The following is a 21,705-nucleotide window of genomic DNA, read 5'->3' as shown; positions in this document are numbered from 1 at the left end:
TGTGCTATAGTGATTGCCACTTCCATACTGCTCTGGCTGTGGATTAAACAAATGTAAATATATTTTTCTAAGAAAGCATTCCAAATCCATCTCAGAGAATTGAGATATTGTTTCTTGAGGAGAGAAAGCAGACTACAAGTTGTAGCTAGCCTCTTCCTTCTCAGTAAATCCTGAATGAGGAGAGTCATCAAATAGGATAAAACTATAAAATCAATGGTGAAACTCTTCTGCCACTGTTGAAACTACATGGAACCATAGAATAATTTAGGTTAGAAGGGAACTTCAGAGGCCATCTAATCCCAACATCTTTTTTAAATCAGGTGTAGCTACACAGAGGAGTTGCTCAGGGGCTTGTCCAGTTGAGTTTTGAAAGTCTCCAAGATGGCACAGTCTCTCTGAGCAGCGTGTTCTTGTGCTTAACTTCCCTCATATTCGTTATTTTATTCTATATAGCCAACCAGAATTTAGCTTTCTGCAGCTTTTGACTGTTGCTTCTTGTTCTTTCACTCTGTACGTCTGCGAAAGGTCTGGTTCTGTCTTTGTAACCATCCATTAAGATGGAGAAGATACAATTAAGTTGTCTGTTAGCCCTCTCTTCTGCAGGCTATGCTAAACCAGCTCCCTCAGCCTCTCCTCACGTGTCACATGTTCCAGCCCTCCAGCTGTCTTACCAGCCCACCACTGAACTCTCCAGTTTGGAAGTAGGTCTTCTGTCCCGGGGACTCTAGACCGGACACAGTGCTCTACATGCTGTCTCACAAGTGGGAGGAGTGATCTCTTTCCTCAACTTGCTGACTGTCCTTTTGCTAGTGCAGCCCACGATGCAGTTAGCCTTTATTGCCTCAGAGGCAGACTGCTGATTCGTACCTAACTCACTGCTTACCAGGACTCTAAGAGGTCCTTTTCTGCAGAGCTGCTCCCTCACCAGTCAGTCCACAGCCTGTGTATCAGTGCATGGGGTTATTCTGTCCCAGGAGCAGGACTTTGATCAGGTCCTTGTAATCCCATTCCTCTAGCTGCTCAAGACCCCTCTAACTGCTCCCCCTATTTGCTGCCCCATGTGAACTTGCATTCTGACACTTTGTACAAGTCTTTTATGAAGATGTTCAGCAGTTTTGGACCTGATCTTGATGCCCAAGGGATGGCACTCATAGCTGCCTGGCAGTTAGACTTCCTAAATGTTAACTGCTGCTCTCTTTAAAGGCCAGCACTCCAGACAGCTTTTTGTGCACAATGCAACACAGTGCAATCCTTTTATTTTTTTTTTTTTTCCTATTTGGTTATGAGGATGCTGCATCATCTTCAGTGTGCTCCAGTAAAGATGTAAAATATAAAGGTGTAAAATAACGATTAGGTGTGCTTTCCTCTATTGACTTGTGGGAAAGGACAAGCTCCTTTCATACCTTTCTTTTGAAATGTTTTAAGAATCAATTCTTATTGTAAAAATAAATTGTAGATACACCTGCCGAATGCTCCAGATTCTCTTGCTATATGGGTCTTTAGGCAATTTTGAAGACTCATGTTTTCAAAATCTGATGTAAAAGTCTTTCAATGTATTTAAAAAAAGAAAATATTGGTTGATAGAATAGAAGATTGAGCTGCAGTTGAAAAGACCTGTATAAAATACCTGAGTCAGAGTTGGAGAAAGTGAGGGGCAGGCAGGAAACTTAAGTTAAAAAAAGAGAAAGATTTAGGTGGTAATGTAGAAGCAAAACAAATCAGTGTGACAGAGTCATGTCCATTTGGGCCACTGGAAATAGTAGGGGAAAGAATTGACATGTAGGACAAAGAAAGCTAGTGTAATAAATCACAGAATCATAAAAGTAGTAGAAAGTTTCAGCAGTGACAATTGCAAAGAATGAAGGTGTCAGAGGGAATGCTTTATTTGTACCTATCTACACATCCATAATACTATGTGGTCTTGAATGCAGGCAGGAATTCAAACTAGGACTTGGTTTTTGGCAAGTTGTTTGCTGCCTTCTGTTAAAATGTAATTAAATGCATATAACCTTCCTACTTTTCAGGATGTTGTGATGTTTCATTAGTTAGTCTGCTCCATACTTTAGGCACTGACACAAAATAAACTTTTCTTTTTCAAATATGTATGTATCTGTAGCAAGAGCACAGACTTTTACTGGAATACAGTACGTTACATGTGAAGAAGACCAAAAGTGAATGTTTCTCTATAATGGGAGTAAAGAGATGCCACTTTCTTGCTAAGGTAGTAAAGAAATACTCTTTTGCTTACTTACCATTAGCTTTTTCCTGTATGCTATCTGAAAAAAAATTATTTTGCATTATCTTTCTTACCTTTGAGGATACCCTTCTTTTGGAATGAGATTGTTTTTTAAATGAAATCTGAATTTGGCTCTGTACCGAACCTTCCAAAAAAGAAAGGTAGCTGGAGAATTCATTTTGTATGATTGCAGAAGCAAATGATCTCAGTCAAGTGGCCTGGTCAGATAATTAAGCTACAACAGAGAAAGCTCGCAGAGTCAGTCAGTTGTGATTATCAGTCCACTGTGGTTGGATGTCTGATTCCTTCTGAAAAATTTGAAGTGGCTGCTTTTATTATCATTAATTGGGGAGTGCCAGCCACAAATGTGGAAGACTTACACTGCCACTTAAACCCCAATATATTTCAGCTGGAATATAAGTTTAGTGATGAATTGATGGCTGTTTATTTGCTCTTCTGCCCACCCCTTAGAAATTGAACTTTTGTAAGAGTAATTCCCATGTTGCATGTCTACCCTGTTTCTGAATTCTTGTGTCTGTAGGCAGTCCGTGACAGAGTGACAATAAATGTGTATTCTTTGGGACTGTCTATATCTTCTTAGATTGTTCTTCTTTTTCTTTATTATGGGATTTAATTAGAAGTTTAATAATTTTCAAACTACCTCTAGAGTGTCTAAGAAAGTTCCTTTAATAGTGAAGCATTAAGTTGCTTAAAATGCCTGACAGAACTAAACCTTGGAAGCATTTCTGAAATATTTCCTCTGCTAAGCAAGAGGGATGTCATGAAATGAAACAAAAAAAAGGAAACAATATTTCATTTGTATGGAAGGATAAAGTACATTTAATCTAAAACAGGCTACTTCAGTATTGATGGTGTACTTGCAGAGTTCAGCAATTTTAAAATAGAAATCTTATTGGTATTAACTCTACCACATGTAGGACGAATTAGCCACATAGAAATGCACACGTTACTGTACATCGTAGCTATCAAAAAGCCAAAGCACTGGAAGTTTAAGGAGTTTTGTAACTTTGAATACAGCCGTCTTCATTTTAAAACAAAAATGTTTGGATTCCAGCAGCTTACATAGTAGCATTTCTAATGTTTTTTGAACAGCTATTAATGTAGTCAAGCTGTGTTTTTTCTTCTTCTGTGTGTAATCATCTGCTCAGTGGTGCACTCTATAACTAGTAGAAGGAGACAGAGGAGTGGCTTGCTGTGATTGATGGGGCGAGGCCCAGCAAACTGAAAGAGTCCCATCTGGATTAGGTTTTGGGAGCAGTCAGATGTTGAGAGGGAGGTCAGTAAGCCTTGCGTTAGCTCCCCCTCCTTCAACACCCCTATCATCCACACTCATGCACACGTTACATTGCTCACACGCCCTCATCCATAATTGATGCTTGCTTTGGGCAGATGCTGTATGGCCTGGGACTAGAGCAGCTGCTAAGTTTATGGAGAATAAAGGGAGCAGGATGGTACAGCAGGTATTTTCGCTTTTATTTTCACTTGAAACTCTTGATTTTAGTCAAGCCAGGGCATTTCTTATAATCAGCTGCACCACTGCATGCAAGACTTCTAATACATGTTTTCTTTCTTAAGTCTGAAGGAGGGCAAACTGCAGCAGTGATTATGTATCTCTGCTGTGCTTGATATATCTAACTGAGCTGTTCTTATAACCAGCAGGTTTACAGAGTGATGTTACATTTTTCTTCTTTGTTTCCATGCCCTAAGGATACGATGCAGTTTGGCTCATTTAACTACAGTATGAGAGGCTTTCTCTAAATGTGGAATATCTCTTGCCAAAGAAACGAAACGCACCAAACAGAAAATAGAGGAAAACAAACAATAAACTGTTAGTTAGACTTTAAAATGCAGGCAAGCAGAAAGGTTTTCATTGAACACATTTTTATGCTGCAAATGTGTTTTTAAAAGGAACACTGCGAAAGTAATGTTTTCTGTGCTCTGTCTTTTGTGTACAAACATAACAAGCTTGCTTTATTATGTTTTGACACTTTTCATGCGTTTCTTAATAATGAAATCCTTTCAGAGCAGAAGATGCTGAAAAGGCATGTTGAGATCCTGAGACACTACAAGCATTTTAAATTCTAAGCTTTTCTTCAAATGGAGTAATATATATGGAATAGGAGCAGCTTCACTTACCTACATCATTGGAATGCTTTCTTTTTTTGTTCTTTAGAGTTCAACATTTAACCAAGAAAGCAATAAATTTGATTTTATACACTGCCACGTAAAGCATATTTTTCAGTTGAAATGTGGTTTTCATTAAAACTCAGGCCAGAACATTTAGCAGAGCCTGACTGTCTGCCATCCTTTGTTCTTCGTTCTGTTGCCAACAACTACTTTATTAAAAACCATGCACAAAGTGAGCATTAAAGGGTCATTTAAAGATACTTGGAACTGTATCTTGAGGGACAACTTCTGTTTAGCCTCATGCCTAGGCTGTGTTAAGCAATGTCTGTGTACTGTCATCCACAGTTTTGAGATTACTCTAATACCTGAGTTCATAGGCTAATTTAGGATCAGTATTTCCTGTTGCTTTTAGGACCATTTCATATTTTCAACTTAATGCATTAGATCTGTTGTTTCCTTTATTCATTTTAGTTCACTGTATTTTAAAGAGCATAATAAAGGGACAGTTTAGGTGATTATATTTAAAGACTTTGTGGTTCTTTAAAATGTAGTCAAATGCATCTGACTGTTGTGTAGTCTGGGGTTTCCATCAACCACATGTATATACAAACTTGTGTTAGTTGACACTGTATTGTTCTTGATATAAATTCATAATCTAAACAGTGAGCTGTTGATACCCATGTAAGTAGCAAGAACATGTTTATACATACATGCTTTTATACTACATTGTAATACAATGTCTATTGAATTAATTGTGAGTCATAAATTCAGACTGATTTTAAGGGCTAGGAAAGGCTACAGTAGACACCAGTTTTAAGAGATGAAAAACTCAGATTTATTGTCACTATCGTTTTAAACATATGGCCTACAGTAGCGTGTGCAAGTATAGTTTCTTTAGTGTTCCCCCCTGCAAACAATTTAAAAGAGCACACAATGCCTGGACTGATAATCTTGCATGCCTATTTTCTGCTGTAAGGATGGTGATTGGTTGGTTGTTGTTGTTAATGCCGATGTTAGTCCATGAATATGTAGAAGTTATAGATAGTAAGAAAAAGACAAAAAAACCCAACCCCTGACCCTTTGTTGTTTACTTAGTACTGTATGAATTAGTATAGTATTAGAATATGTAGAATATATAAGAATATCTAGAGAATATATATTAGAATGTATTAGAATATGTAGAATATATAGTATTAGAATATGTAGAAGTTATATATAGTAAAAAAAAAGACAAAAAACCCCAACCTCTGACCCTTTGTTGTTTACTTATTAGTGGGTTCTCAGTTGTAAATAAGTGATCCAGACCTCAGATCAACAAGTCTAATAAAAGAGGTAGAAGAGTCTCAGCAATGTGAAGGTGCTGGAATTGCCAGTGCAGTTTGCAAATGTATGGTAAATCTAAAAAGTGAATTGTTTGGAGTTGCTGGTAAAAATAATGTAGAAGTTCAACCCTCTTAATTAAATATTAACTGTAATTAGCTCTAAGTGTGAATGCTTTGAATATTAATTAGGGTCTCATGGAACTGCTGTCAATGCTAATGAGTAACAGTGGGGGTCTCAGACACATCTGGTTTAGGACTTGAGGTAGTATAAAAACTTTTAGATCAAATGCACCTGGACATTAGCCCTTGGTCTCTTTGTTGCCATTATTGTTCTTTTTTAACAGCTGCTGACTCTAATGCCGTGTTTAGCATCTGACATGAAGGAATAGCTTGGGGACCAGCCGTAACCAGCTACTGTGTTTCAAAGCCAGCACAGTGAAAATGCTTATATAGGCAGAAGTTCGACGTGGTGTTCATTCTTGCCCCTTGCTGAAGTCCTTCCTGAAACAGTTGATTAAAAAATTTAAGGACACCTGCCTCCCCGACAAGTTTTAAAAATTCTTCTTTAACATTTAATAAATGTCTCTGGTGTAACCCAGTCATTGCTAGTATTTACTTAATCTGGATTTTTCTTTTTTTAATAGTGAAAATATTAGGTAAAAGGAATAAGAAACGGACCTTGCCATTTGAATAGAAGAGGGTATGAGCACGTGCTTACAAGTTTTTAACCTCTGCTGAAATTTGAACAGGGCAATTTTCAGTGCAGTGTTACCCTTGGAATGACTGTAGATATATGCAAATGAAACTTACTATATCAACCCTGTGAAGTAGGTAAATGCCACTGTTTTCGTTTTAAAGGTGGTTGAATGAAGCAATATAAAGTACTTGCTCAAGGCCATACACTAAAATAGTAGCAAAGATGGGATTAAAACTAGGGAGGGTTTGATTGTGCTCAAGTTTTAATTTTTTAGGACACTCTGAATGCTTTTCACATAGGAAAATTTAATTTTCCTTTCTAAGTGTGACATGTACCAAGGCTTGTTCCTGTGCAGTGATTTTTGCAAATTCTTAAAAGCTTTTGAGTTTAGGACTAGTTCAGGTGAAAGAACTGGTGTCTGTTTAATTGAAATTGGCTGGAAATGTCCTTAAGTACAAAGTGCCAAAGAATGTCTTTATTCATCCATCCAGCCTATTTTGAAATTGGGAAATCACACACAGACTGATGAGTACAAATAAGCAAAATCCCTACAATTGTACTGTGCAGGTGGGAGAATGACAGAGTATTTTAAACATTAATTAAAGTCTTACTTAAATATTCATTTTTACATTACTTGATATTTAGAATGATAATTTTATCTTGTAAATCAGCTTATCTGAGTTTGGGCTAGTCCCTCTATTAATGGCCTCTAACTCTGTGTCATCTGCAGCATCACGCTTTGCACTTTTATATAGTTTCTGAAAGATTGTTCTGTACATATGCCCCCCTAGAATTATTACTATTTGGTATGCGCAGAGCATTTAGTCAGAAGTCTCGAGCTGATAAATTAACATGATTTAACATGACAGCTTGACTATCCTTTATTATACCAAACTTAAACATGGAACTATCTATGAACAGATGAAAGGATTTGTTTTTAATTGTATAGGTTTCTTGTAATATGGAAATTAAATATTATTGTCTTCAAATTTAAAGCCTTTACGGTTCTTAAAGCTATTTCTTTTGACAGCCTACAACATTGAAATTTTCTTTTATGTTAACTTAAGTTTTTGACCTGATGCATTTTTAGAGTCAAATGTTTAGTCTTTTGATTGAATCTCTCTAATTTTTTTTTGCATTTGTGGCATGCAGTTGCTTAATACAGTGTGCCACAAAGTATTTCTGAATGTCTCATAGAGCATTATTTCATATAAACATTTTCAGTATGTGGTTATATTAACAGTATGCACCCAAATCCTGCTCTGTGTGTAGGTTGCATATATTGTGTTCTGCAAATAGTAAGTCAGAATGGATCACAGACCGTGGGCTAAGCTTGTCAGAGCTCTGTATTAGCAGTTGCCTTTGGAATAAACTGAGCTTTGTCCCTCTCTGTTGTCTAAGTTGAAGTATTAGTTCAGGTAGATTTCAGTAACCTTTCCCAGTTAAAGAATAGTCTACATTTATCCAGAGAGCGGCACGTTTGTTTGTCTAGTTATAATAAGATTTAATAGAGTGAGCAAAATTGATTTAATTCAGGTAAGAATTTTTCTGCTCAAGAAGCAACGATTGTGCCCGTTTCAGGCCAGCAGTCTTAGTAGAACGCTGTCATCACTTTCTGTGTTACGTGTGCAGGATCATCGCTTACTTTATCTCACACCCCATTTCTTCTTCCCTTTTTCTTCCCCTCTGATTTTTACAGGGTAATCAGGAAGCTACGGCACCTCCTGACACAATGGCACAGCCTTATGCCTCAGCCCAGTTTGCTCCACCTCAGAATGGTATCCCTGCAGAATACACAGCCCCACATCCTCATCCAGCTCCAGACTATACGGGCCAAACCACTGTTCCAGAGCACACGTTAAACATGTACCCTCCTGCTCAGACACACTCTGAACAGAGTGCAGCTGACACAAATGCACAAACTGTCTCCGGCACAGCCACAGTAAGTCAAGGTTACAGCTATTTCTAATGCAGTATGTTTGAAGTTACATGTGTATTTACTTGATAAATTTATTCTTACGTTACACTTAATAGTTTTGCACTGCCTTTGTGTTAGTATTACTCACCATTTTAGGGCTGAAATTCCATCAAAGGCTATCGTTGAACTTGGAGAATGTAATTTTGCTGCTTTTGGAGCCTTTAGTAAGTGTGGGAGCTTTGTAGAATCTCTAGTTTCATTTTTTTACAGAATTAGGCAAAATGATTACTAGCAAGCCCATGAATCATATAATAAAGTTTGAAAAGTCCCATGTGGAAAAACATTGCAAAAGAGTATTTATAAGCATTCATTTGGAAAAAAAACAAAAAAACAAAAAAAAAACACAACAAAAAACACAACAAAAAACCCCACCAACAGCCCAAAACAGAACAATTTTGTTATTTTTAATGACCTCTGTATTTTTGACACTTATAAGTAGTTTTACATCGGTGTTTATTGAATGATACTGTTCTAAAATGACTTGTTGAACTGTGTGACTGAGTATTGTGAAGACCATGTCGGTAATACTGTGTTTTCTAGAGAGCTTGTTTGTGTAGCCATTACCAAAGGTATGTGTGGGTCTGTGCTCAACAGAGCAGAAATGATAGACTTTCCTTCCATTTGATTTATAGATGAAGTTCTGAGGTGTGATGAGTTATGTAAGAGACCCCTAGGATGGCCCTATCTTGTAATTTAAGTCACAAATTTCACACATTGATAGTTTAGTGCTTCTGCCTTAATTCTGGATTGGTACCCAATATATCCAGTGCCAATAGCTGGCAGATTTCCGAGCCATCAGCCGCCTGTGTTACATGTGTGGGATCTGGCACAGAACAGACAGCACGCTGCAACTTGAGCATGCGCTTGTAATGTGTCTAGTAGCTGTCCTCATCCTTGCAGCAACCATGCTCCATACCTCATCTTACCTCCCCTTCCTCCCCTGGCATATGTCCAACCTAAAAATGTTTCATGTATTAGGGCAAGAGGAAAGGGAAAGCATGTTCTTTTGAATGAGCTGGTCTGAAGATTTATGTTTATTGCCATATCACTAATTTCTTTATATGGGTATGAACAAGAAAGAAAAGCAAAAGCATAAAAGAATATTCCGTGCTATTATCACGGACGTGTCCTTCTGAATTAATCGCACAGTTTTGTGGTTTATGCAGTCAAGTGTTTCAGTCTTTTTATTTTTGACTTGGTAATGTTTTATTGCCCTGATTGGCCCTTTGCTCTAGTAGTGTGAGAAAGTTCAAGTTGAAGAACATCCTATTAGCTTATGTCTCATGGTATTTGCAGCTCTACAGTGTCCCCTCTTATTCATCTCTTTGCTAAGTTAATTTCTTGGGGTTTTCCAGCTTTTTAAATTTTCTTCCATAACATTTTTTAATTGTTGTCAGACTCGTCTCATATGCCCCTGTTACTGGTTTAGAGCAGGAACCCTAAGCTGAGTAGATACTCCAGAAGAGACTGGATATTGACTAAAAATGTAGTATTTCCTGCTGTCCCTGGCTCATTCGTTTTATATTCTACTATTTTGCTTGCTTTTTTGACCACTGCTGCAAACAGAACAGTCCACTGTGATGCCCTGCTCAGCCTTTTCATATTTTGGAACTGTTGGTCTGTTTGTTGTTCAGATCTGAAGTAAAGGACTGCCAGTGCTAAAATCAGTGGTGAAACACCTGTCAATGTGAGTGGGACAGGAGCTCATCTCTCATCATTTAATGCTTTCAATTTATTGTGTTTCCGCACCCCTTTTTTGATTTTTCAGTTTGAAGAAGTGTTAGTCCCTTTATCAGAAAAGTCAGGTAGGCATTTTTACAACATTTTCCATGGCAAAGGCTGATGAAAAGAAATAATTTGGATTGTCTGCAATGCCCTTATCTTCTTCAAGTGCTCTATTCAATCCCAGCTCTAGCAAATCCAATGATTCCCTTCAAAGTTTCCTGCCTCTGATATACTAATAGGCTTTATTGTTATTTGTTTTTGTATCCTTTGCTATCTGCTGCTCTTATTTCCTTTTTGCCTTCCTAATATCCAGCTTGTATTTTGCCTGTCATACACTTTCTCCCTTCTGGTTCCACTTGGAGTGAATTTCCCTTCTCTGAAGGATAACATGTCAATTCCACTAACTTTTTATATTTGGGGAATATAGTATAGTTATTTGCTCTTTGTATTATGGATCCTTGTCTTCTCTTCCTGCTTCCTTTCTTACAGAGGAATGCACATAACTTTTTGAAGTAGCTCCCATGCTGTTTATAAAGAATTAGATTTCCTTACTTTTGACTTCAGTGTTTTTTTGAGAAAGTTTTGTTCTGTTTTGGTTTTAAAAAAGGTATTTTTTTCTAAATTGCAATGTTATATTGCAAGTTGTGGATACTCTCCCTCCCTGGAGAACAATGCATTGAAAATACAAGTTTGCAAGAAGTGTATCTCTATGGATCTACATTGTTCAAAGTAGCCTTGACATTTAACATATTAATCCCCGGTTAGTTTTACAAATTTCCAGTCAAATATTGTTTGCACAATTTAATTGTAAGTACCTAGATCTAAAATCTATTATGCTGGGTCTCATTAGCATTGCACTTAACACACTGTGGAGCCATTATAAATAGGTATACACAGATCAACCCTAGGCAGATTTGACATGGGCTTTGTAATATTATGAGAGTCCAGCTGTGTACATCTCTTTGTAGGTTTAATAATATAAGTTTTCATTATGGAATAGAGCTTCAATAGCACTGTGTCAACATTGTAACTCCATGTGGTCTTTATTGTTGAAGGAAAAAAATTATGTTTCTTTCCAGTTCCTGCTAGCTTTCTGAATAGCTGGTTTCCAGTCTTAAAGAATTTTAAGTGGAATTGATGTGGGGACATAGTGGCATTTGTTTGGCAGGTTCCAATATTTTTACATAGGGTTATTTTTCAGTAAGCTGTATTACATGCATCTAAAAGAAGAATAATCAATTGATCAATCATTCAGAAAAGAACACTGTGATTCATGTAGATTAGTGAAGCTGTTGGAGGCAAGACCGATTTTTGAATTTTTTTATTCACATGCAGATTTATGTACATGTGAAGCTGGATACACCACTAAAAATGGATCTTAAAATTTTGAAATATGAAGCTAATAAACTGCAAGTCAGTTACCTAATTTTTAGAACTACTACCAGAAGTGTCCTAACCTCATCCATGAAGGACTTAATCCACGCTGAGGCCAGATGCATACTCTACCTTTCTCTGTGTGTCCCAGTTTGGTTTTTTGTCTGAAAGAAACATACGCTGAAGCTAGAGCTCACGTTGGGTCTAGTGCCACTTAAACCCTGACAAAATTATAAATATTAAAGATAAAAAAAAAAGGTTCCATGCAACTTCTCTTGAATTGTTTACTGCAACACAGAGCGTGATCCCAGCCCAGCTGGAACCACTATCATTATCCCAGTTTGCTGCAAATTGAACACAATTCCAATCGTCAGTTTTACTACAGGTTTGCAATTTTGTGCACAGTAAACTGTTATTAATACAGAAAGTCTATAGACTTGATCTCCTTATGAGTAGAATCTATAGGCTCTAATAAAGGTTTCCTGTGTTGTCTTTGGTCCTTTAGAGCCTTCCAAAATGGGCGTAAAGTACTACCAAGCCAAAACGACAGCGCTAGAAACAAGTTTTGAGTTGGTGCAGAACAATAATGAATAGCCTTCCGGAATATGTAGTATTTTCTATATGCTATGAAAGCAGACAGATCTGATCAGAAAAGAACATGTGCTTTTCTTTGATTAAAATGAAAATGTTTTGTTGAAAACTTAACTGGAAGGGATCCTTTTCTTCCTCTTGGATTTTTCTAACAAAACATTGCATGAACCCTTTCATACCTTGAGCTTCTCCAGTGAGCACAAGTAATATCTGAATATAATGCTCTGACTATCTTTTGTCATTTTTAGCACTGACTTTCTGTGGACTTCCAACTGGCTTGGGCATCTGCCCTATCAAAAACCGTGCTATTTTCCTTACACTTCTCTCTTCATTTAATTACAAAGGTCTTTTCAGTTAAGAAATAACATTTTCTTGCTTGCTTTTGCTTGAGTTGACTAACAGGCACTTTGAAAATTGCAATTAAGAATATGGAATGTTCTGGTATTGTTAGAATTTCACTTTTCTTCATATTATGCTTAGGTAACTCAAATATAAATTAATGGATATTCATTTAGCAGTGAAGATGTGGGATTAGAAATGCTCTTGTGCTTTCAAAAAGTGTACTTCCTAGTGAAATTTTTTAATCTATTATTTTGATAGAATAGTGTAAAACAGTATTCTGTTAGGGTAAGTATTGCACCTCAGAGGCACTTAGATTGTATGTATAGGGATTACTAACTTTGGATTTTGCTGCTATGAAACAGGAGCAAATGTGCAGGATGAAAGGGAAGTAAATGTTTAAAGATGGGATGATTTAGCTGAAATAGTATAAAATCATTCGTAGGTAATAAAATACTGTCAAAAGTTACTTTGAGTCTTCTCAGAATAATACGTTTTTTGTCTTTTTGGATCAATAGGTTTGTTTAACTTTAATCAAGGAAGTAGTCCATCTGAGTATATGCATAATCAATACTCATCCAGTACTGGGTTATTTAAGTGCTCGTAGACTTAGTGTTGCATAGCATCAAACGTACTTTTAGTCATTAATAAAAATATTAAATTGTTTCTTTCAAGAAGGATGGATCAATGATAAGTATTTAACAAAGTTATGGTAAAAGTAACGTGTCTGATGATTCTGCAGAGCGGTTTTGAGTGTTACATTAAACAATCTCATATTTTAAAGTATTTGTAAGACATTTGATCATTTTGTGAAATATGAAATCACCTTTTGCCTGTGTACGTATATATCTGCATAGTTCCAAGAATAAAACTCATTCAGTTTTTGCGGGTGGTTTTTCATGCACAACTTCTGTTGATGTTGGTGGGAGGTGAGCATGTAAATACAAAGGGCATTAACTGGGCATGTGTAAGAAAGCAGGTAATAATAAAGTAAATGTTGTTTCTGTAGCATCTCCTATTCTAAGTGTATTATACTAGTAATGGAAGTAACGATCTACGGTATGGCAAAAACTGAGTTTGTAATAATGCTCTGTGTTTTGTGTGTGTGTGTGTGTGTGTAAAAAAAAAAACTCTGCTCTAAACTTAATTTTACTTTTGCATTAGAGAAAACTTAAGGTCATTGTGCAGTCTTTCTGCCTTGGACTGTGACTTCACCAGATTGCACAAGCTGAAAAGCCTTGATCTGTTGTGTGCTTGGGTAGGAGTCCTTGAGGGAAAACCCAGTTTACTATGAGGAGCTGGTGATTCAGCACATAGTACTTTTCTGTATAAGGTGGTTCTGAATCAATACACAGCGTGGCATTAGGGGATGAAGTGCTGCTGAAGTCCTGTAGAAGACATGCAGTGCAAGGGCATGGGTTGTGTGTGATCATTGAAGCTGCAGTACTTTTTTGCATAACTTCACTGTTACGACTAAATTTCAGCTGGTTTACTACCAAAATTCCTCCTGTGGCATCCGCTGAACTTGATACTCTTACATGCAAAAATAATTGATATCTTAGGTACTGGATGTCTGTTGTTACAGTTGCCCTGCTTTGCCTTGAAATTTTGTGTATTCTTTGAGATCTAATGGTTTTTAAGTTTGATGGTTTATTGTCTTGGTGGTAGTTATGCCCAGGTTTGTGCATTCCTTAGTCATGTTGCAGAGGCCATCTCTTCATCTAAGGATTTGGAAAGGCTTAGTGATACTCTGGACTAAAAAATTATTTACCATGTTGAACTTGGTTGTTTTGGGGAAGAGAAAGATATACAACCTCTGATTTTTTTTTTTTTTTTTTTTTTGGTACTGATTCCTCTGTTACATTGTTTAATTTGGGTAAGAAAACTGATAGTAGCAAGCATTTATTATGAAGTGCTTTAATGCATTGTCTAAGCCTGCAGGTGAGTAAATTGTTACTGTAGTTCTCTGCAGCATATTTCTATTTTTTATTAGCTCTTTTTCCTGCTCTGTTCTTTATGTAAGTTACTGGTATAAGTGATTTTTTTTGTTTGTTTGTTTCTTTTCTTTTCTGCCTAATGCTTAATTCTTATCCTCCTTCTCTCCTATTTTATTCCTGGTCTGTCCATCTCCTGGTGCTGTGCAATACATTAGCTGTTTCAAGGAATTCTATTCCATATTAAACAGTGGGCTATATCCTTCTTGGTTTATAGGTGTCCGTCAGTTGTTCTTACGACAGTGTGTCATCAAAGTAGAGTTGTTGAAAACAAAGTTCTTCGTAATTTGCTGGTTCATTTGTGGTTGTGTTTTTTAGCCTTGAGGTAAACTTCCTTAAGTCCAACACAGCAAGTATATGCATAGTGAGTGGACACTTCTCAGTGCTGCTGAGCTGAGCTGTGTTAATTCTTATCTCTGAATATTCTGCTTTTGCCTAGTAGGTTTTCATAGTGCACCAGGAACGCAGATCCTGGAACTGCCTCTTGTGGCTTGGGAAGTAAAAGTGACTAGCTTGCCCCGTGTGTCATTCTGCCTGGAAAGCCCGCAGAGCAGAATTACAGTGCAGATAACCACATCAATCATTTCTCGAACTAGTGTTACTCAGAGGACTGTGCTCCCCCTGTGGAAGAGCTAGGAACTTTTCACCATGAAGTGGCTGTCTTGCAAGTCAGATTTCCCCATGGATACTTTTTGTTCCTAACTGCTATCAATGACCCAGTTTTTATTCTATTTCAGTTCCACATTTTTGTCTATAGATGTTTGCCACCAGTATGCTAGATAGTTGATAATACTTTGACAATTGTTACAGCAGTGTTTATTCGTCTAAATCATACCCTGCTGATGTAGGTATTGTATCAGCATGGTATGCTATTTCATTTATTCTACCTATTATATTTGATTCCAACTGCTAGTTGAAGAAAATATTTCAAGGAGCTATTTTGAAGACCTTGAGTGCTTCAGAGCTGCAGAAGCAAGCAATCTGGTCCAGCTCGTGCTCTGTAGTGAAGAGATCACAACTGACATCCCAAATAGATAACATAATGCTGTTATTTTGTGAGGCCCAGTAATGACTTGCGATCATAGGCACTATTACTTCAAAGAGATTTCCTTGCTGAGAGCCCTGTGCGTAGGCTTTGTAACTATGCCTCACGTGTATTTCTTTGCTTACGCTAAGGAATAGCAGGAACATATTGCTCACTTTAGCAGCTGTATGTGTCAGTGCATGCTCTAAAATAGATTCTTCTTCAGGATACACAGAACGTTAAACCAACTGTTTTCTGTGATGCAGTTTATAAAGCACCTGTTTGTATACTTAGTTGTTTTGCCTGGTAAGAAGATAACCACCTTTTTTTTTTCCTGTGTTACTGAGCTAACTTAGGCTTTGCTCCCAGAAAGTGCTTGTCATTCTAGGGGTGGGTATCTGGTGTGAGAGCAGCTGTTACACTGCCAGCTAATTGTGCCACTGCATGTGTATCAGCATGTCTTGTGTTCTTCTGCAATCTTGGTAGCTGATCCTTGTGATTTAGGTGTCACCTCAGCTTCTTTTTCCTGTTGATTTTCATCGGAAGAAAAGATTGCAAATGTGAAACAAAAGACACAAAAACTATTATTATGGGTTTTTTTGAGATATTGTGATTTTAACTCCCTCTCATGATTTTTCAGTGCTTGAAATTGGTGAAGTAATAAAGCTGAAGCTCCTCCCCAAAACAAAACAAAACAAAAAAAACGCACACGAGGGTAAAGTGCACAATTATGCTCTGTCATCTCTAGCCATGTTTGGTCTAATAAATTAGCTGAATGCTGTTGAATGCCCCTCTGAATGTTCATTGTGGGGCAGACTAACAGTTCTTAGATCACTTGACCAGGTAATTCCAGCCAACTCTAAGGCAGATTTAAAGCGCAAAACGTTGCAGAGGTCTTTACAATCACATAGTCAACCAGAGACATAGTCATGTTACTCCAACTTGTAAAGTTTCTTCTGAAAAGCATTAGCACTTAATTTCTGATCTGCCAAGTTTAATAGATCAATTAAACAATTTAAGTTTTTTTTTTTCCTGCTTGGCCCTGAAAGAGTTAGCAATATTGGTTTTTTGAGTTTTCTTGTACTTTGTATTGTCTCTCGGGCTCTTTACTTCTCCATACCAATTCTTTTACATGTTACATTATTGACTTTTTCTTCTCTCCATGCAGCCTAAGTAGCTGTGGCATTCGAATGCTTTGGCTGTGCTTCGGGTTCTGATATATTGCGAAAAACATTTGTTGCATATTTTGCTGAATAAACTGAGCATAAATTTCAAGGGGATCTTGGTATGATGAAACCAATAATTACAACTTTGTATTTGACCCTCTGCATCTTTGCTTCACATTATAGCATAGTAATTAAAATTGATCCTTAGGGGGGGGATGGTTTTTTTGTATAAATTAGCTCTCATTTTCACTAAATAGAGGAGTGGCTGTGGTTAGGTAAGATTAACGATGTTTTCCATTGTCTTGTAATTGGCATGCAAATGATAGTTAACGGTTTGCAACTTTATCAGAAGTTGTCAATTCCTCCCTGCACTAACTCTTTGTAATTGCGGTATAAACTTGTATATTGCCTGGAGTACTTTGTGCAGTGCATGAGGAGAATACGCTAGTGACTTCTGGTTAACCGGCAACAGCCTTAGGTCCTTGCTTGCAAGAAACTGCCTCTCTGTTAGAAAGGTCCGAATGGTCAGGTAGCATAAGCAGGTGGAAAACTAGAACAGTTTGCAGTTAAAAGCAATGAAGATCATTCGGATAGGCTTCCTCTCTTCTTCCTTAAATCATAAGGCGGAATTTCTATGAATCTGACAGTCTTTGCCCAGAGTTACACAAGAGCTAAACTTACTCTCCTGCATGATGACACGTGGGTCTCAGTTAAGGATGACTTAGTGGTTTATTACTCCCCAACCCTGAAAATATTTTTTTTGAGTGCTGGTTATACTCTCAAGTTTCCATTCCTCTTCCACACATGTCTATCTTCAGCTTTCCCACACACTCGCCTACCTACCCACAGAATTACTTTAATTAGATGTTACTCAGGTCTGGGCTTACCACTTCTTCCTGCTTAATCCGTTCCCTTTCTAGGGTCAGTATGAAAGAGTGACTTGATTCAAATGTTTAACTTTGCTATATCGGTCAATAATAGAAAGACAGTAGTGAGGAATTTCGATCTGTCTTGGCTTAACCTGCAAGCAGGTGAATCTGTCTAAGTTTGAAGCTGCTTTATGGTCTACCAGTGATGTGACAGGGTGAAAATCACATCACAGGCAGAAGCAGACAGAGGACAATATTCTTATTAACTAGATATGCATTCAGGAAAGGGCTACAAGTTCTTCCTTTCAGACTTTACTAGAAAAGGAAGTAGACTGAGCTAATAGTCTAGCACGCACAAGATGCTGTATGTGATCTGTGATATGCAGAAAGGTCTGGGTGCTCATTTTAACTTGCACAGATCTAGACATTAAATGGCCAATAATTTATTAATTAATTTTAGAAATTCCAGATGAAGGGATAAGTAAGGGAGTAACCTGATTTTGTTCTGTCTTGAATTAATCCTACATATATATGTCAATTTCTTTACAAAAGTGTGACATGATGTGGTGGGTTGACCCTGGCTGGACGCCAGGTATCCACCAAAGCCGCACCATCACTCCCCTTCTCAGCTGGACAGGGGAGAGAAAATATAACGAAAGGCTCGTGAGTTGAAATAAGGACAGGGAGATCACTCAGCAGTTACCATCATTGGCAAAACAGACTCGGCTTGTGGAAAAAATAATTTAAATTATTACCAGGCAAATCAGAGTAGGGTAATGAGAAATAAAACCAAATCTTAAAAACACCTTCCCCCCACCCCTCCCTTCTGCTAGGGCTCAGCTTTACTCCCAAATTCTCTACCTCCTCCCTCCAGCAGCACAGGAGGACAGGGAATGGAGGTTGCAGTCAGTTGATCACACGTTGTCTCTGATGCGCCTTCTTCCTCACAGGGACTCCTCACGCTCTTCCCCTGCTCCAGTGCGCGGTCCTTCCCACAGCAGACAGTCTTCCACAAACTTCTCCAACACGAGTCCTTCCCACGGGCTGCAGTTCTTCACGAACTGCTCCAGCACAGGTCCCTTCCACAGGGTGCAGTCCTTCAGGAACAGACTGCTTCAGTGTGGGTCCCCCACAGGGTCACAAGTCCTGCCAACAAACCTGCTCCAGCCTGGGCTCCTCAGTCTCCAGAGGGCCACAGGTCCTGCCAGGAGCCTACTCCAGCGTGGGGTTCCCCTGGGGTCACAGCCTCCTTTGGGCATCCACCTGCTCTGGTGTGGTGTCCTCCATCAGCTGCAGGTGGATATCTGCTCCACCCCACGGGGATGCAGGGGGACAGCCTGCCCTCACCATGGTCTTTACCACGAGCTGCAGGGGAATCTCTGCTCCGGTGCTTGGAGCACCTCCTCCCCCTCCTTCTTCATTGCCTATGGTCTCTGCAGAGTTGTTTCTTGCACATATTCTCACCCCTCTCTTCAGCTGCAATTGCTGTTGTGCAGCAACTTTTTCCACTTCTTAAATATGTTATCCCAGAGGTGCTACCACCATTGCTGATGGGCTTATTATTGGCCAGCAGTGGGTCTGTCTTGAAGCTGGCTGGCCTTGGCTGTATTGGACCCAGGGGAAGCTTCTAGCAGCTTCTCACAAAAGCCACCCCTGTAGACCCTGTGCTACCGACACCTTGCCATGCCAATCTAATATACATGGAAATAGCAATCTGCTGCAATTTGAGGAAGACCAGAATAGTGGGGTTTTTCTGTCCTGGTTCTACTGGAAGTTAAGAATGCAGCTAGGAGTCCATTGAGGCCATTAGGCTATAAGAGATGGACTTTGGTTAGGAAAGCATGTGTATCTTTGTATTGTAGGCTGCAGGAGCTTATGTTTAAAATTATTAATAGGAAGATAAAGATAACTGCCTTAGTGAATCTGAACTTCATAGTATATAATTTTCTGATTTTAGAATGAACATCACTGTTCAGTGAAAACTACTTTTTATTATTCTTATTACTATGCCTTTCTGATTTCTATTAGAAATAAAGTGCTTTAAAATATATTTATAACATCAATAAATTAGAATAATACATGCATAGATCAGTATCTTTATTTTAAAAATGCAGGTACTCCTAAAACTAAATTTACTCTTGCTGCCATAGATTTTGTTCCCTGTTCAGATGGTTTATACTTTACAGTTACATCTTGTAGTTAGACACTATTTAAAATAATGTACATATTTGATAATTAGCTTATTAAAATATGTATTTACAGTAGATTACCTCTACCAAAATGTTACATGTAGTTCTCCCACAGCAAAAGCAAAACCCCTGTTCTGTTTCTCTTTGCGTTAAACCTGCTTAGTTGCTCTTTATGCAATTGAGGTTCTTTCATGTTGATAATGTGAGCAGTTAACTTCAAAAAAACTAGAGTGTCAACTGATTAAAGTATAACATGATTTTATTGGAATTTATTTTGAGATGTGAGTAGTTGCCATGTGCTTTGTGCTTTTTACTTATTTGATTAAAAGTGGGTATTTAGTTACTTCATTGGCACTGCAGGGATAAAGGATAAATATTTCCTAATATATTGTGAAGGTTTTATATACCTGTATAAAATAATTGCTAATTAAATGCATAAATGCAAAACCTGCACCTCCTTTTGCTCACTTTTTGCCTGCTTTTAGTCTTTGTGTGCATTTTAGTTGTTTTGTCTTCCTTTTGCAACACTTAACCCTATTTATAATCTTCCTCTGGTTTTCCTTTTATGTTGTTTTTCTACATGCCTGCTTTGTCTCTACTTCCCATTTCTTCCCAGTTTTTGCTTATTCCAAGATTATCTAGCAGTTTCTTTTCATTTTTCCCCCCAAATAGGAGTTACAAAGCTAGGAACCATTGATTTTAATGTGACATGGAGAGAATATGTAATCTTCTGAAGGAAGTATATATTTGACGTGAAGAACATACGCTAATTCTCTGGTATTTCTGTATCTAGATTGCTGTATCTAGCTGGTTCTAGATGCTTTTTTCGGATGGTATCCCACACAGCTGTGTTGTGGTGCAGTATCAGCATGTTGTGCTGCCTGTTTTGATTTAGAAAAGCCTCTCAATGGCTTTCTAAGAGACCCCTCAGGCCATCTACTACTCTTGCTTAAAGGGGCTTTCTGCATTTACTTTTCCAGCTGAGACCTCTTTAAATCTCACCTACTGAAACAGTTGCCACTGCCCTTGATCTTCTCTTCCCCTTCTGGGAACTGCCTCTGACCTACAGTCGGAGTCTTACCCCCGTATACAAATTCTGAGATGCCTGTTTAAAATCCATCTCCAAACGGCAGAAGGTACAAGTGCTCTTCAGGTCCTTTACAGCCACAGCAATCAGTTCTGTAAAAATGCTTGTGAGGAGGAAGGGATAAAAGAGTGCCCATGTGGCAGCTTCTCATCAGCCTTTGCCATGAGGTCTAATAACAACTCCAGGTGCAGTAGACAAAGAACATGAAACTATCGATGGAACAGAGGACTTCAAAGACTGTTTGCCATTGAGGACATCTCAATCTTTATATATTGACTGATTTCAGATTCTGTAATAAGACTGGAACTGCCTTGCAGTTTCCTTATACCTTGAAAAGTAAGAATAGAGAGTTTAGAGAAACTTTTTTGCTTTGGATTGTAATTAAAAATGCTTTTCTTTTATTCTCTGATTTACAAAAGAGGAAAAAAGCAGCAGAAAGCTTTCTGATTTAATCAATCAAAAAAGAAGATGAAAGCATGATTGCAATTGTCAAGTCTTTTCTTTGCCTGTGTTTTTTTGTTGCTGTTATAAAAACAGCATCAAAAGATGTTAACTATTTAATTTAATAAGAATTCACATAAGTTCCAGCTGTTCCTGCATAGTATCTAAATATTTGATTTGAAAACAATATGTGTACCAACACTGCAACATACTGCAGGCATGATCACCCAGCTATCCAGAAAGATCTAAGTCTGTCTGTGCTAATTAGCGTTTGCTGTTGAAGCTTCTGTAGTGGTAGATTCAGTTAATAAAAGGTCTTGTGGGTTATAAGCATATAATGTGTGAGATGAGGTGTCTACAAAACGGAATAGAAACTATGTAAAATTACTGTTTTCAAGTTGTAATAATGTCGGGACATCTAATTTTGCTCTTCATAATGATGTGATATATTCTGTAATATGTTCATATTACGTATGTTTGTAAGGTAGACATTGAATAATTTTTAATGCATGAACGTTGTTTGAT

The 21,705-nt window shown here is 37.8% G+C and overlaps 1 protein-coding gene across 10 annotated transcripts in view; it reads left to right on the top strand.

The window, feature by feature from the left end:
• The window catches only part of RBFOX1 (RNA binding fox-1 homolog 1), a 1,303,251-nt gene that overhangs the window by 1,156,268 nt on the left and 125,278 nt on the right, over positions 1-21,705 (top strand). For 8 of the 10 annotated variants that reach the window (XM_086472917.1, XM_086472925.1, XM_086472922.1 and 5 more), the window contains one exon: positions 8,103-8,345. In XM_086472917.1, the coding sequence (XP_086329043.1) occupies positions 8,103-8,345 (243 nt within the window). Of the gene's footprint in view, positions 1-3,684; positions 3,718-8,102; positions 8,346-21,705 lie in introns of those variants that run through there. The other 2 variants (XM_086472921.1, XM_086472927.1) reach the window with 2 other exon arrangements.

Source organism: Leptosomus discolor, chromosome 14 (genome assembly GCF_034619465.1).
Source record: "Leptosomus discolor isolate bLepDis1 chromosome 14, bLepDis1.hap2, whole genome shotgun sequence".
Taxonomy (NCBI): domain Eukaryota; kingdom Metazoa; phylum Chordata; class Aves; order Leptosomiformes; family Leptosomidae; genus Leptosomus; species Leptosomus discolor.
The sequence above is the reverse complement of the archived record's forward strand: the minus strand, read 5'-3'. Positions and strand labels throughout refer to the sequence as shown.